Below are 15131 nucleotides of genomic sequence, written 5' to 3'. Positions count from 1 at the left end.
TAACTGTTTGCGTGTTGTTCTTGTTAGCGGTAGTTGATCTAGTTCTTAGGGTAGGAAATTAAACACTTCAATGATGACTTAATTCACTATAATTTACTTCACTGATTTTATGTGAACTGTATAACTTCTAACTTGTACAAAGAAAAAGCCCGTGCCCATGTGTCACGACCTCAAGATGGTCGAGTCAATTCGTAACAATTCGTAAACAACCGAACGAGTCAAATGAATAACTATTGCACATGCGCACTTGTAGCAAGATTATGTTTCATAAAAATGTTTAGAATTTAATTAAATAAATATTAGAAGCTAACATTCTGTTCTTGTATATAAGTGCGTGCTAATATTTCATGATGCCTACTGCTGATTGAGAACAAAGTAAGGGTAAGCTGAAACTACTCCTTCTCAAGCTCTTTGATCGTATCCAATTTATTGCTAAAGCTCTATTATAGCTTTCATATATATAATAGGTTGGGGAAAAAGTTTTTTCGCATTTTTTTAGAAAATTCACAATATTTTTAAGTATAGTTTATTTACATTTTAGTAAAGTATGTGGGTACTATTTTGTTTGATAACTTTTAGCCATCCTGTAGGTGGTCATGATCCTATTGATATTTTGGGGCTTATGATAAAATTACCGCGACAATTGGTTTTTGCAGTCCTCTCGTGATGTTAACCTGACACTGCCTAAAGAATTCTGAAGAGACCGAAACAGGTGGAAATCTAAAGGTGCACAGTCAGGAATCTACGGCGGATGCATTAACACCTCCCAGTCTAGCTCTCTCAATCTTTGCTGAGTGGCTAAAGATGTGTGAGGTCTAGCGTTATCATGATGAAAAACCACACCCCTTCTGTTGATTAATTCCGGCCGCTATCTCTCAACTTCTTGCATTAATCATATCAGTTGTTCGCAGTAGAGTTCAGAACCGACGGTCCTGCCAGGTGGTAAGAGCTTATAATAAATAATGCCCTTCCAATCCCACCACACAGCATCATCCTTCAACACCAGTTATCAGCTTCTTCAAAAATGGTTCGGTTTCATTACATCGTAATTAAGAATCAAAAACGAGTATAGGTTTCTTTCAGAGAGCCCATGAGGTACCCAAATATCAAGCTTTTTTGATTTAATAGTAGTAGATAGTTTTTTCAAATGCGCCAAAACAGTTTTTTGGTAAATTCCCAGTTCTTTAGCTACGTCGTTACTACTGATATGCCGATCTTGCTCTCATTTTTCAAAAATGGCATCTATTTTATCCGTAATAGGACGACCAGAGCGAATTTCAGCGAAATCAAAATTTCCGGTTTGAAAAGGCTTAATCCAAATGTGTGTTACTCTCACAGACACTGCACTTGGTCCATACACATTGCATTTTTATCTTTTTTGAAATAAAATTTTAAATTGTATCGAATTTCTTCATTAGATTCACACATCTTGACAGTACGAAAAATAAATAAAAGTCTTATGATCATTTGTTAATTTAATAGGCAAGTAGGTGATCAGCCTTTTGTGCCTGACGCACGCCATCGACTTTTTGCGTCTAAGGCAAGCCGGTTTACTCACCATGTTTTCCTTCACCGTTCGAGATAATGTTAAATGCACACATAGAATGAAAGTCCATTGGTGCACAGCCGGCGATCGAATCTACAACCTCAGGGTCGCATGCTGAAGCCTACTACTAGGCCAACACTCCTGTTACACATTTGAGTTTGAGTTTTATTTACCAAGATGAAAGAGAAGGTTGAAGCCCACAGCGGTGCAACGCAATAGCAGCTATTAAGTTTTCTTTCAATGTCCACTCCATCGTGAAAAATTACGTAAAGTGATTGTTTTTTGTTTTAAACAATAGTCAAACATTCAAAATAGAATGCAATCATTTTTTTAAAATCATTTTGAAATTTAAAAATAATGTGCCAGTGACTGAACTTTGGGACCAACTAGGTACGTAGACATCTTTTACTTAAGTGTACTATTTTAAAATCGTAATTAAAACTTACATCGGATATATACTTGTATGTCGGCTGAGTCGAAGCCTTTCGAATTATTAGTCTTACATTTGAATATACCAGTATCGCCTATACCCAATTTGTCTATATGTAACGTTTTTGTTTTAATAGACAATTTCGTAAATATGTTTGATCATGGATGTTTCTAGAACCATTTGATTGAAGGCTTTGGTTTTCCTTTTGTGACCCTGTAACAGATAAAAAGGTTTTATCTGAACTCTTTTATATTTGAATTACGAACTAAAAACGGTTCTACTCTATAAACGTACTTTGATGTACAAAGAATAACTAAAATAATAAAGCAAAAGGTTGAATGACCAAAAAGTTTCGGTATCTAGGTTATTTATCTATACAGCAAATAAACAGTTAATGTCGGTTATATCATCAAAATCGGTTCAGCCCTTTGTGTTTAATTACGAACATATGCACAGAATATATATTGATGAAATTTGTGTATTCAAATGGAATCGAGAATGATTTACATTATTAGATTTTTTGTATATAATACGTATGTACAGGAAAACAGCTTATGTATATTTAAGATTGTATATTTATTTACTTTCATTATATTACGGCATGCCGTTGTTTTAATGTTGAAATCATCATATAATTACGATCAGTAAACTTATTTAAATGGTTATTATGGTGGTTACTGTTGCAAAGAATGATATAAAATAGTACATAAAGACATCTGTCGATAATTATGTGAACCAAATTGATGTAATGATTCTTTTGTTATTTTTTTCTATAAATAGTAAGTCGAGACTCTGCAACATGTTTAATTAAACATTAAAATACCTGCAAAATATGTCAAGACTTTGGCCCCACTCTTTGAAATACTCATTGACAGATGTATTGATCTTCGGAGCTTCTGACAAAGTTTTGAAATCAATCGATTTCTCGTCAATTCCAATCGAATTAATCGCTTTACAATTAAATATATTGACTTGGTCGTTCGTTGTTTCAAATATACTGACGTATGGTGATACGTCAATTGATATTTTCTGTAACAATAAGTACTTAAATTTTATCGCCGAGGATCGAAGACTCGCCATGGAGTTGGCACTAAAATAGGTTTTTTTTAAATATACGGACATGAGTAAAGTAAGTCTAAATACGTGTATTTAATTAAGTTTTTAAAGTAAAGACTCGTTTTACAATAATCTAAAACAAAAATCAAAAATAAAGAAATCTTATTTTATTCTAAGTTCAGTTCAGTTCAATTTAAGTGGTAACGCTATAAATTCTCCTTGGAAAAAAAAGCAGCCATTACATTTTTTTTATTTTCTTTCTTTTGCTTTTTATTTTATTTATTGATAAAGATTTACAGCTTATTACAAACTTACTTACTAAATATAATGTTTTTTACGCCATTAAATAAATCTTTACATATAGTTAAGTACTAATAATATTAAATGGATTGGTAAAATGATTAAATTAAATTATATAAATATATATCGAAGACAGTAATAAACGAAGTAAAAATTAGTTAAGTAATACTTAACAGCTTACTCTAACTTATACACTTATGAAAACTTATGATTCACTATTTATTCCACTTAGGAGCTCAGATGGCTCTCCTTGCCGACACTACACTTGAGGCGAATAGGTCAATATCACAAGTTAAACTGTTAAACTTACTCGCCGCCCTAACCATAAAGCCCTAACATTCTATAAGCTTAGCAAACAATGAATATATGAGTATCAAATATCCAAGATCTTTAATTATGTTGACATCTTTTAATACAGATTTTTTTAAGTTGTATAGCATTCTTATTTTTTCTTGAGTATGTGGAAAAATATTTGGATACGTTAAGATCAAGTTTATTAATTTGATAATAAGCTTCAAATCTATTTAAGTTACATTGTAGTTCAAATGAGTCTTCTTTAGTACTATTTGTACTTTAAGATACATCTGTATTTTAAGATTTTCATATCGTCCGCGAATAATAATATTTTAGAATGTAGGAAGCAAGTTTGAATATCGTTCACGGTACGAGCATGGATCCTTGCGGTACTCCTGACGTTATATTAATCCACCTCGATGCAAAACAACAACCTGCGATCGATTTTCGATATACGATTTGAACCAACGAAATAGGTCGACGTGTATACCTGCCACCCACAACTTCCCTAGGAGAATGCTGTGGTCCATGCGGTCAAAACATTTACTGTAATCAGTGTAGATGACATCAACCTGTTTTCCGTGATTCATACCTGCTGTTATATACTCATTGGAAGCAATTAAATTTGACGTTGTTGAACGATTTTTTAAGAAACCATGTTGTTCCAAACCTAGGTGCGGTGAAAAATAGTATATGAACAAGTTTACGTAGCTGTACTACGTAAACTTGTTCATATACTATTTCTTCAAATATTTTGGTAATACGAAACAGTTTGGATATTGGGCGATAGTTATCGATGTTTGCTTTACTACCTTTTTTGTGAACTGGTGTAATAAAAGCTGCTTTCCATAAATTAGGAACTAAACCCTTATGTATTGAACGTCTAAAAAGATGAGAAATTGATATAGATAGGTTTTCAGCACACTGTGTCAAAAAAATTGGTGAGATCGGGTTCGCCTGATTTACCGAGATCTAAATTTTTTACCAATATATTTTTTATTTTATTGGGTTGTATGTCAATTGTTGAAATGTGAGAGATACTATCTTACTGTGGTAAAGATAAAGTGGTATCCGAAATACAATCTAAATATGTAGACTGGAAATATTGAACAAACAAATTAGCTATCTCTTCACCATTGTCTGCTTTGAGATCATTATAGTACATAGTACTAGGAAAAGCATGGTTTCCCTTTTTACTTTTAACGTATGACCAAAAGCTTTTGGGGTTATTTCTTATAGAGTTGTCAGTTTTATCAATAACATTTGCAAAAAATTATTTTTTATTCGCGTTCTTAAGATAGAAAATGATTCATAGTCCGAAAGGTTTTTTTATAAATTTTGAATTTGCGGTGATAATTAGATTTCTCCCTGATCATTTTGATAAGAGGTAACTATGTTGTGTTTTGAGGTATACTTTGTTTTATAATTTTTAATGGTATATATTGGTCACGAATATTATATAAAATTTCATAGAATTTTGATACCGCTGTTTCAAGGTCATTCTGATTTGATCTGACATTATCGGATAAAACATTGATGCAATCCGCGCGGCTAAGCTCATTATTTATTTTATCGTATTTACCTTTGTTATATAAATATCTTACATTAGTGTTATCCGTTAAAGTATCTGAAACTAAGGATTTAATATTTATGCTCAAGGTTCTGTGGTGAGGGTCTTCTAAAGTTAATGGGTCGTCGCACGCAGTTACTACTAGGTACTAGTTTGTTAGATAAAACGAGGTCCAATATTCTACCATTAAAGTTTTTGACGTAATTGTATTGACAAATATTGCACACCTCTAAGGAATCTATAAGTACAATTTGTTGCTCTCCGGAGTCAAATGCAAGAACCGTCACCACCAAAATCCCAGTTTATATTTCCAAGATTAAAATTACCCAGGACAAAAAATGTATCCTGATGATTTTCTAGTAAAACTTCATTTAACCGTGTGTTACTGGCGTTTTCGGCACACGGTACAAATATGAAGGTTATTGAAGTGCCCTTTTTGATTGAACTTTTCCGAATTGCGTAATGGTGATCCAAATGTCTTCAGGTGACGATCTCCACTCTACCCGTTCTCTTACACTAAGATTACGACTCACAGCCAGTAACTCCCCTCCACTCTTACTCTGCTTGGTTTTAGCATAGTCTCTGTTACGTCTCCATACAACATATCTGCTATCAAAAATTTCACTGTCATAGACGCCTAATATAATAATAATACAAAAGTAATGAATTCCCTTCTGTTATTACAAACATGTTTGTTTCGGGAATGTCTTCTTAAGAATGGATAAAATTCGCGCAGTAATAAATTATAAATCGGAAACATTTTTTGAAAGTCAAAAGATGGTAAGGATCGAATACCTTAATCCACTATTAAGATGATTGTAACGCAGGACAAATAACAACTTGCTCAACTTGTTTTCTTTCAAAAGACTTGACGTTTATCCTCATCGGATTCAGGAAAACCTTTAACATTACAGGTTATTTAACTTTTGAGGTTTCTCATCGTTCGTGATTTTCAATTCCTCTATTATTGGCTTAACTTCTTTTTCACTGTCAGATTCTAAAATTCATTGAGAAAAACTCTTTTAAAGCCTGACCAATAAAATTACAAACTTTCTAGCTAATTTATTTCTTTTTAAGTTTAAAATATCTAATCAATGTTAACACACAAATATTTTAACTTATGTAAACGAACCAATTTCTTTATTCCAAGGCTCAACAGCAGTTGTGGCATCTCTTCTGATGTTTTCTTTTGTTGTTGTATCGATGCCATTAACCTGTAAAATCAACGATAGTTATTATTAAACTAATAATTTTACGCCGCAAAGCAACGCACGCTGAAAATTTCTTAAGATTAGCTTTTCTGATGACAGGAGTAGGTCACTCTCGCTTTCGTCACACTCGCGCTTTCGTGTTCCAATGTTAAACTAAACCACTAATTATTTTTTTACTCTATGATCTGTGATTACACTTCCTTGAAAATAAATAGTAAATATTATAATCCTGGACAAATTATTTTTAATACAGCTACTTGTGGCAAATAACCTCGGCGCAGTAACGAATCTCGAGTTACTGTAGCGCTATTTGGAAAGCTCTTTTTCTAAATAATGGATTTGTTTAATCAATTAATTTTATATGCAAGAGGTATTAAAAATAATCATATATAAATACTTGAGAATATTGAATACAAATCAAACTCAGTAAGTACTAGATATGTTGTAATTATAATAAAATAAATAATTAGTACATATTAATAAATAAATCTGGTTTAAGTATATTTTTATATCAATCATCTAAAATATACTTACAGAGATTCTATACATGTCACTTGGTGAAATAAATTCGTCTGTCACATAAAAGTTGTCTCCCTTTTTAATTATGCGTAGCTGTTTTTTTTCTAATAAATTTCCTTTCAAATCCAGTATTTCGGCAGATTGTAATTCCACGTCATTTCCCTTATTAGATAACTCTATAGTGAGATGTATTTTTTTACCTAAAAAAATATTATAAGTTATTTAATAAATCTAAAGTTTTCAAGGTCTAGGACCTAGATTAAGTGGAAATGATCGGGGCACATTGTAAGAGGAACAGAAAAGTGGACAAAAAAAGTATTCAACTGGTGCCAAAAAGGGAGTTAGTTTAGAAGGTGGATAGACCAGATTGATGTCTATGCAACTGCAGGTGATACATGGTAGAGAGTGGCACAGTGCAGACAGAAATGGAGGGATGTGTAGGAGGCCTTTGCCAATAAAGCACTCAGATGTCTAGAAAGTATGAGATGATAGAAATATAATTGCATTTAATTGTAAAATATCTGAAATAAAAGGTAACTGTGTGAGGTAGTGATATAATTTAACTAACCTGCTACGGGCCTAGAAACAGCCTTCTTGCAATCTTCAACAGTTGTCGGTGGTATTACTAAAAATCCATATTGAAATGATACGTGAGTAATTGCCTTAATATCCAGATTTGATTCGCCGGTGCTTTCTATTACAGCTGTGAAATCACCGGCAACTGCTGGGCTTATTTTAATTATCTAAAATTTTATGATGTCTTAAATTTGTTTGTACGTCATTCTCCATATAGGTTAACATTATCTGAAACACTTGGTGTAAACGGGAACTAATGAGATATAAGCTTAATATTTGGTGCTGAATTTGGTGTCCAGAAGTGATCCAAATTCCATTTAATTTAATGTTGTAGATCGCTGTAGCTTTAACATTTAAGTGGTATTTAATAAATGATAAATATAGTAAATTATAAGCAGACTAACTTGGTAATAGTGTCTCTTAATAGGAAGTTCTGTGTTATGCAGCACTCTAAGCACTTTCTAATTATTAGTGTTTTAATCGCAGAATTAAAAATTGTTTTTTTTTTCAGGATTTATAAAAGATAGTAATGCTATTATTACTCGGATACTAAGTACAGTATATTTACAAATATATATCATGAAATCCATTTTTTTCGACCTATTCAACGATTTTATGTATTTAGTGAAATTGTTCAAAAAATCTAAATGTACATTACGGTAATCAATTAAATTGAAGAGCAAAAGCGTTTACGATTATTTCATTGTTTAAACATAATTACGGACGATATCAAAACGGCATATTTTGATAAAGGTCTTTAAAACGTAATGGTTTTTTATCACTATTTTCGCGGAAATAGTTTGACCCGTGAAACAGGGATTAACTTTTATGATTATTGGGTAGAATTACAATCAAAACTAAAACCATCAATGGAAAATTGGAACTGGAAATCGCCTAGCAATTACAGAATCTTGAGCAGTGTTGGCCTAGTGGCTTTAGCGTGCGACTCTCATTCTTGAGGTTAGAGGTTCGATCCACGGCTGTCCACCAATGGACTTTCTATGTGCGCATTTATCATTCGCTCGAACGTTGAATGAGAACATCATGAGGAAACCGGCTTGCCCTAGACCCTAGATAAAAGTCGACGGCGTGTATCAGGGTGATCACATTATTGCCTATTCAATTAACAAATAATCATGAAACAGATACAAAAATCTGAGGCCCAGACCTAAAAAGGTAGTAGCGCCACCGATTTCAATTACAGAAACTTATAATGACAATTTATTTATTTCCGGTTTACTTACATGAGTTTCCTCTGACTCCATAATAAGTTCTGTTTTTACTTCATTACCTTTAGAATCTTTCACAACAATATGTGAATTGTTACCTACAAGAGACAGTGTAAGAGACTGCACTTTGGTATCAACTGAAAACTAACATATATTATTTTAATAACAAAATAACGTGAGTTAAAGTAAGGAATGAAAATTTATATTTTCTTTAATAAGTTTTAATAGTAGGATGATGGATGAACCCATATACAAAAGATTGATCGCCTACTTGTCAACAGTTAACTTTATGTAACACTTAACGGCCAATAAAAAATATAATTTGATTCATGATTTATTTGACTCAAAAAAAGTATTACACAAAGACCTGTTTTGATCTCTGGCGTAACCATTGTTTCGAATTTATTACGCATGGACTACGAACATTTTATTTGTTAATAATACATGTAGAAATTCTTCTAATCCATAATCCTTTAACGAGACCTAATGAATCCTACTTTAACCTTTGACTTAAATGATTCAATAAATTTTTGTATGGGGGGGGGGGGCTGTCAGCCTATGAGATGCCCAAATTTTAGTGTGTAGCCTTTGAGGGAGGAGGATACTCTTTCTCTTTGCCTCTGCAGTTGAGCGGTATATTGTCTCCCCCAGACGCATTATTATTAACATTTAAAATTTAGTGTTTTTACTTACAGGAATTTGTTTTGTTATGTTTTCATCAACATGAGCTGGAAAGTTCCAATTGTAAAGTTTTACAGTCTTATCTTTAATTGTATCAATTATAAAATTCATTATCTGAAATCAAGTTCATTTTCAATTGATATTAACTTAAAGTACATAAATTAGACCGTTGCACAACAAATTGTTTTATTTTGACAAAGCTCTAAATTTAACCCTCTGTAAATTCTAATAGCGATACCGATAACATTCCTGATGTCAATAGCGAGTTGTTGAACCATTCGATCCCAAGGTTGCAATAGCATCGCTACGGAAGTAGAGGCATTCAAAAACATTGGTTTCGGTATCCTAGGAGGAAGCATAAAGCTGGTTCGAAGTATTTTTTTAAAGATTTTTTATCTTAAGCTTCGCTATATATCTTACGTAGAGAGGAGATGCTCCTAAAAGCTAACTCAATACACTCACTCATTCACTCAAATGCACTCACACACTCAGTCATGCACTCACGCGTGTCACGAGTCACGTAATGTTTCTTGGTCAAATTTAGAAGATGTAAACAATATTTTAATAAACAAATTTTTAGTTTTATTTTTCTATTGCTGAATTAAAAAAAATCATATACTTAGTCTTAGTCTGGCCATAAATACTGTAATAATTGAAAATTAACAAAATATTACATCTTAATTTAGAATAGTTATTTTTAAATCATTGCTCATTGGGTCTTCTCATTTTGGCGCCAGTACAATATTTTGCGATTTTAAAATGGAGTGTGGTGATAAAGAAAACCGAATCGCTGTGATTGCATAACACAAAGTAAGTATAGAGCCAAATGCAATTTTTAAAACTCTCCATACGCGTTACCACGCGTCCTATACCTAGTAAAATGTTTATGTACCGGGCTATTCAGGTACAACGAAAGGTGGTGTTCGTACGAAAATGGTGGTCAAAGCAGTAAGGGAAAGAATTCGAAAAAATCCTGTCCGAAATAAAAAAAAATATCTTGGAAGATGAAGATAGAATAGAATGTAAAACCAAAACAACTACTGAAGCGGTACGCAAGGGGAGAGCACAGATTTTTTTACAATTGAGCAACATTTTAACAAACCATATGACCGTATTTATGCTCAAAGCTCTAAGGAAGCTTTTCAATTAGTCGACAAAGTGCAACGTGGAAACTATCCAACTCCAGTAGTGGTGTTAGGTGTTAGTGAAGGAGTGACTGAGTCATACTTTTATGAAAAAGGTATCAAAACATCGGCACCAGTGTATCAGGATATCATTCTTGAGAAGGTACTGAAGCCTCTTAAAAACACCATGTTGAATAACCAACAATGGTCATTCCAGCAAGACTCGGCGCCTGGCCATAAAGCTCGGTCTACGCAGTTTTGGTTGAAAACGAACGTTTCGCACTTCATCAGAGCTGAAGACTGGTGCGGCTTGCTCTAAACGCCATGATAATTTGAAGTTCCTCCACAATCCATACGTTTAGCAGTGAAGAATTTTCCCATGAAGAGTGCGTGCTTCTATTGATATTTTTCCTCAACGTTATAAGGACCACTAGCCAATGGAGACCACTTCGAATTAGCTTTTTATATTTTAAATTGTTTTATATGTATGTATTAAACTAATACACTGTAAAAGTTATAAATGTTATTCGCAAAAGAAACATTTTGTTTTACGTTCTTTCAGTATTTATGGCTACATATACATATATGTACCTACATATATGTATATATATATTTCCTTGAGTTACTTCACAGTCCGACATTAGATATAAAATAATATGTATATTGAGTAAAAAGTTATGAGTAAGGTATACAAACCTTATGCACTTGATCCTTTGCGATATTAAACACCTGACCTCCTGTAACGTTAGCAAGTTTCTTGTATACATTGTAATTAGGACTATTCCTATCATTACAATCTCCCGTCAGTAAGAATGTTACCTTTTGATTAAATAAGAACAAAAATGGTAAGAAATATACTAATAGGTAAATATTAGGCAGAAAGAGAAAATTAAGCTTAAAATTATATATTTATGACATCCAAATCCCGTTTTATAAAGTCGAATTTTCTCTCTCTCTTTCTCTCTGACTATAGCAAGCAAAATGGTAAGTTAAAATTATGGCTATTACTGTCATCTTTCTGATTTTGTATGAGGCCAAATAATTTGATAAAACAAACTATCATAAAGCGTTTTAATTGAGAGGACAATGCTTTGCAATTATGGTTAATCCACGAACCTGTATGAATTTGTTTAGTGCCTTTCTTTGAACCTCGTCATACAAAAGTATGTCTTTCGCGGTAGCATCAGTGAAAACATAAAACAGTGAGTATGGCCTGCTCTCTTCAATCCCTAAGTTTATTCCTGTCATCGACATCTCAGGGCAATCACCGCCCCCATGAACAGAAATATCATTTAGTTTTGCACTGAATACTTGTTCCTCTTTTGTTTTTGTGCGTAGTTCAACATCTATAGAGTAATAAAAGTAATGAGTCGGACGAAAGCACTGGGCATATTCTTCACTCTGGTCGTAAAGGAATTTTAATGCCCGCATTGCACTGCGAGCGGAACGGAGCCATATGGACTCCGCTATACTCGTAACGATGATTTTTATACATGTGATTCCACCAAAGCGGAGATTCCCACGGACTCCGTACGACACTCGCTGAAATTACTTCCTCTGCAAAAGAGTTAAGCAGAGCGGAGCCTGCAAGTACAGCGGAGTCCGCTGCGTATGCTCTTCAAACTAGTTTTACATGGAGTCGTAACGTAGCCATGGTAACGTCGCTGGCCACGTCACCATGGCATCTCGATGAGGTATAGTTGTCGGTGCAACGCCACTCTATTGAGACATGATGGAGCTCTTTATTGAGCCGTGAGAAAATATCCTTGTTTTGGAATACAAATGACAAAGATTATAGCTTTTCTGAAATTTGTCTTGTTTTTTGAGGTCTTCTTCTATAAGTGATAATAGTTCTTGAAACTGTTCTCTATTCATTCTAAAATATTTTTTGATGCTACGAAGGGCTGCCCAATACTGGTGCTCAGCTCCCCGCCCGAAAAATAACGCACATCCTCGCTGTATGGGGCGAGAACTATGCAGAAAATGAATGTCGATCATTTTCCGCTTCCCGCTCCGCCTACATGACCTCGTTGGCAGTGGAAGGCAAAATATATTATTTTAAAAACTCTTCCTTAGTGGAAGGCAAAAACTATCATAATTTCAAACTCCGTTCTGCCGGTCAACTATTTCTCGCTCAACACTTGCGCAGTGGTAGGCCGCCAATAGGCTAGTTGCCATGCCATTGCCATGAGCTTGGTGTGCTCAGTAACGCGAGACGGTAGGTACTTAATTTTGGTCCACCGCATGCAACTTTATAAACTATAAATATAATACTGTTCTCAAGTCTAGGCGGAAGATCCCCTGTACCAAACCTTTCACTTGATCATATTCAACGAAGAGCGATTCAAGTCATGGACGAACAGTCACTGTCCGATTGGCGTGATCTCTTGACGCTGCTGATCGACTGTGCATCTTCTACCGCATTTACCTCGGAAAGTGTTCAGATTGAGTTTCATCATCGGACATCGGGGCAGAATATGAAATTCTAAGCGTATAACTTAAACGAAAGACGTTGCACAACTTAGCTTATGATTAAGGCAGTTTCTGCGGCGCACTACTACTATGTGGAACCAGCTGCCCACTGACGTATTTCCAAACCAATTCGACTTAAGGTCTTTCAAGAAAAGAGCGTACCAATTCTTAAAAGGCAAGGCACTTGCGAACCTTCTGGCAGTGTATGTGTTCATGGGCGGCAGTATCACTTAACATCAGATGAGCCTGTTGCATGAAATAAAGAGTATTTATTAATCTTGTTTGTTTTAATCACAAAGACTAACCTGGATCGTTGAAAGTGACCAAAACAAAGTCCTCAATTTCTGATGCCTTCGAATTAAGCACTGCATCAAAAACCTCAATAGTTTTTGATTTTACTTGATCTATGTCATCAGACATGGAAATAGTATCATCAATCACAAATGTTAAGCTCCTTTTTAAATCTTCACTCAGCACATTGTGGAATAGAAAAACTAACGTAAATTTTGCAATGTAATTTTTAAATACCATTTTGATGATTTCGGCTCTAAAGTTTCGATGAGACTGACTATCGTATTCCGGTTGCGACAGCCTTATAATAATACGATGTTGAAATATTTCATGCACTTAATATTGCCCGTGCTTGAAATCAGTTGATGAAATTCTTCTTTGTTGGGCGTATTCTCTGAGGATTTTCCTAATTCGAATATTTATCAGTTGTAATGTGGCGGTATTCTCATGATGTCCGCCATCTAACTTATATAGTATTGCGCGTAAACAAAATGTTAGCTAGGGAGTGTATCATTTAACATACAACTAAACATAGCCCATATCCATACAACGACCGCTACCGAACTTGGCTCCAGCTTGTCAGATTTAATTCAAATTGCAATTAGTTTTAAGCAAGAAGTTTTAATCGTTGAACCCAAAAAGTTTATCAAGGAAGGATGCTCCTATTTCAGGATGCCTACTGCTGATAGAGAAACAATCTATGTATTTAATTTATTTTATAAATTTTAAATACTTTAAATATCATGTGGAACATGTTGTAATTGTTGCAGCTTCTTACAAACGTAGTGTAAAACAAAAAACTTGGCGATTAAAAAGATTGGCGAGTCTATTGCCAGTTCTTTACTTCCGCTCTACCTGCCCTTGATTTGAAAGCTGGTAAATCTGGTAGTAAATGTAAAATTAGGAGCATTTCATAAATATTTATTTTTTTGACGTTCAGAAGTGTACAAATGGTTTAACTGAAAATTAAATAAGTACTCACAATCCATTGGTGTCTCCACTCAGGTACTATATTATAACTTGAAAATGCTGTAGTAAAGGCTGGGCCAGGATATACATCTATTGCGTTTAGTAGTTGTTTTAAAACAAAAGCCATAATCATTGTTATCGCAGAAATACTTATTTTCGATATAATGGCGATTGTCGGACAGTGTAGGTGAATAATTTTTATTAAGTAATGCAAAAAAATTGATTTAACAAAAATATGCAAAAAGGAACAAATCGAATTCGGGTACAATAAAAAGTCACATAAAAATAAATAAATCAATGGCGCTACACTTTTTTCGGTCTGGGCCTCAGATTTCTGTATCTGTTTCATGATCATTTGTTAATCTAATAGGCAAGTAGGTGATCAGCCTTCTATGCCTGATGCACGCCATCGACTTTTTGCGTCTAAGGCAAGCCGGTTTTCTCACCATGTTTGCCTTCACCGTTCGAGTTAAATGCACACATAGAATGAAAGTCCATTGGTGCACAGCCGGGGATCGAACCTACGACCTCAGGGATGAGAGTCGCATGCTGAAACCACTAGGCCACTGCTCTTGTTACACATTTAAGATAAAAAAACGCCAGCAGCAGCAAACAAAAGAAGATCGGGTTCAGAAAAACCTTTATTACACAGTACCTTTATTACAGTACATTACAGGTTATTTGAACTTTTGAGGTTTCTCATCGTTTGTGATTTTCGATTCCTCTATTATTGGCTTAACTTCTTTTTCACTGCCAGTTTCTGAAATCCATTGAGAAAAACTGTTTTAAAGTCAGACCAATAAAATTACAAACTTTGCAGCTAATTTATTTTTCTTTAATCTCATTGTGATCTGTGAAAGTGT

General features: G+C 34.1%; 1 protein-coding gene across 1 annotated transcript; it reads right to left on the bottom strand.

Moving 5' to 3' along the window:
- Positions 1–2951: 2951 nt before the first annotated feature.
- LOC123710318 (hemicentin-1-like) lies at positions 2952–13561 on the bottom strand. Its single transcript, XM_045662138.1, has 10 exons — positions 13314–13561; positions 11653–11882; positions 11233–11355; positions 9425–9526; positions 8747–8875; positions 7495–7669; positions 6942–7126; positions 6329–6410; positions 5992–6193; positions 2952–3005 (listed from the first exon to the last, which is right to left on the bottom strand). Exons 1-9 carry the CDS (start codon positions 13537–13539, stop codon positions 6105–6107), a joined length of 1341 nt encoding a protein of 446 aa, XP_045518094.1. The 5' UTR covers positions 13540–13561; the 3' UTR covers positions 2952–3005; positions 5992–6104.
- Positions 13562–15131: the final 1570 nt, after the last annotated feature.

The sequence above is a fragment of the Pieris brassicae genome, chromosome 1, assembly GCF_905147105.1.
Source record: "Pieris brassicae chromosome 1, ilPieBrab1.1, whole genome shotgun sequence".
NCBI lineage: Eukaryota > Metazoa > Arthropoda > Insecta > Lepidoptera > Pieridae > Pieris > Pieris brassicae.
This window is presented reverse-complemented; position numbering and strand designations above follow the sequence as displayed.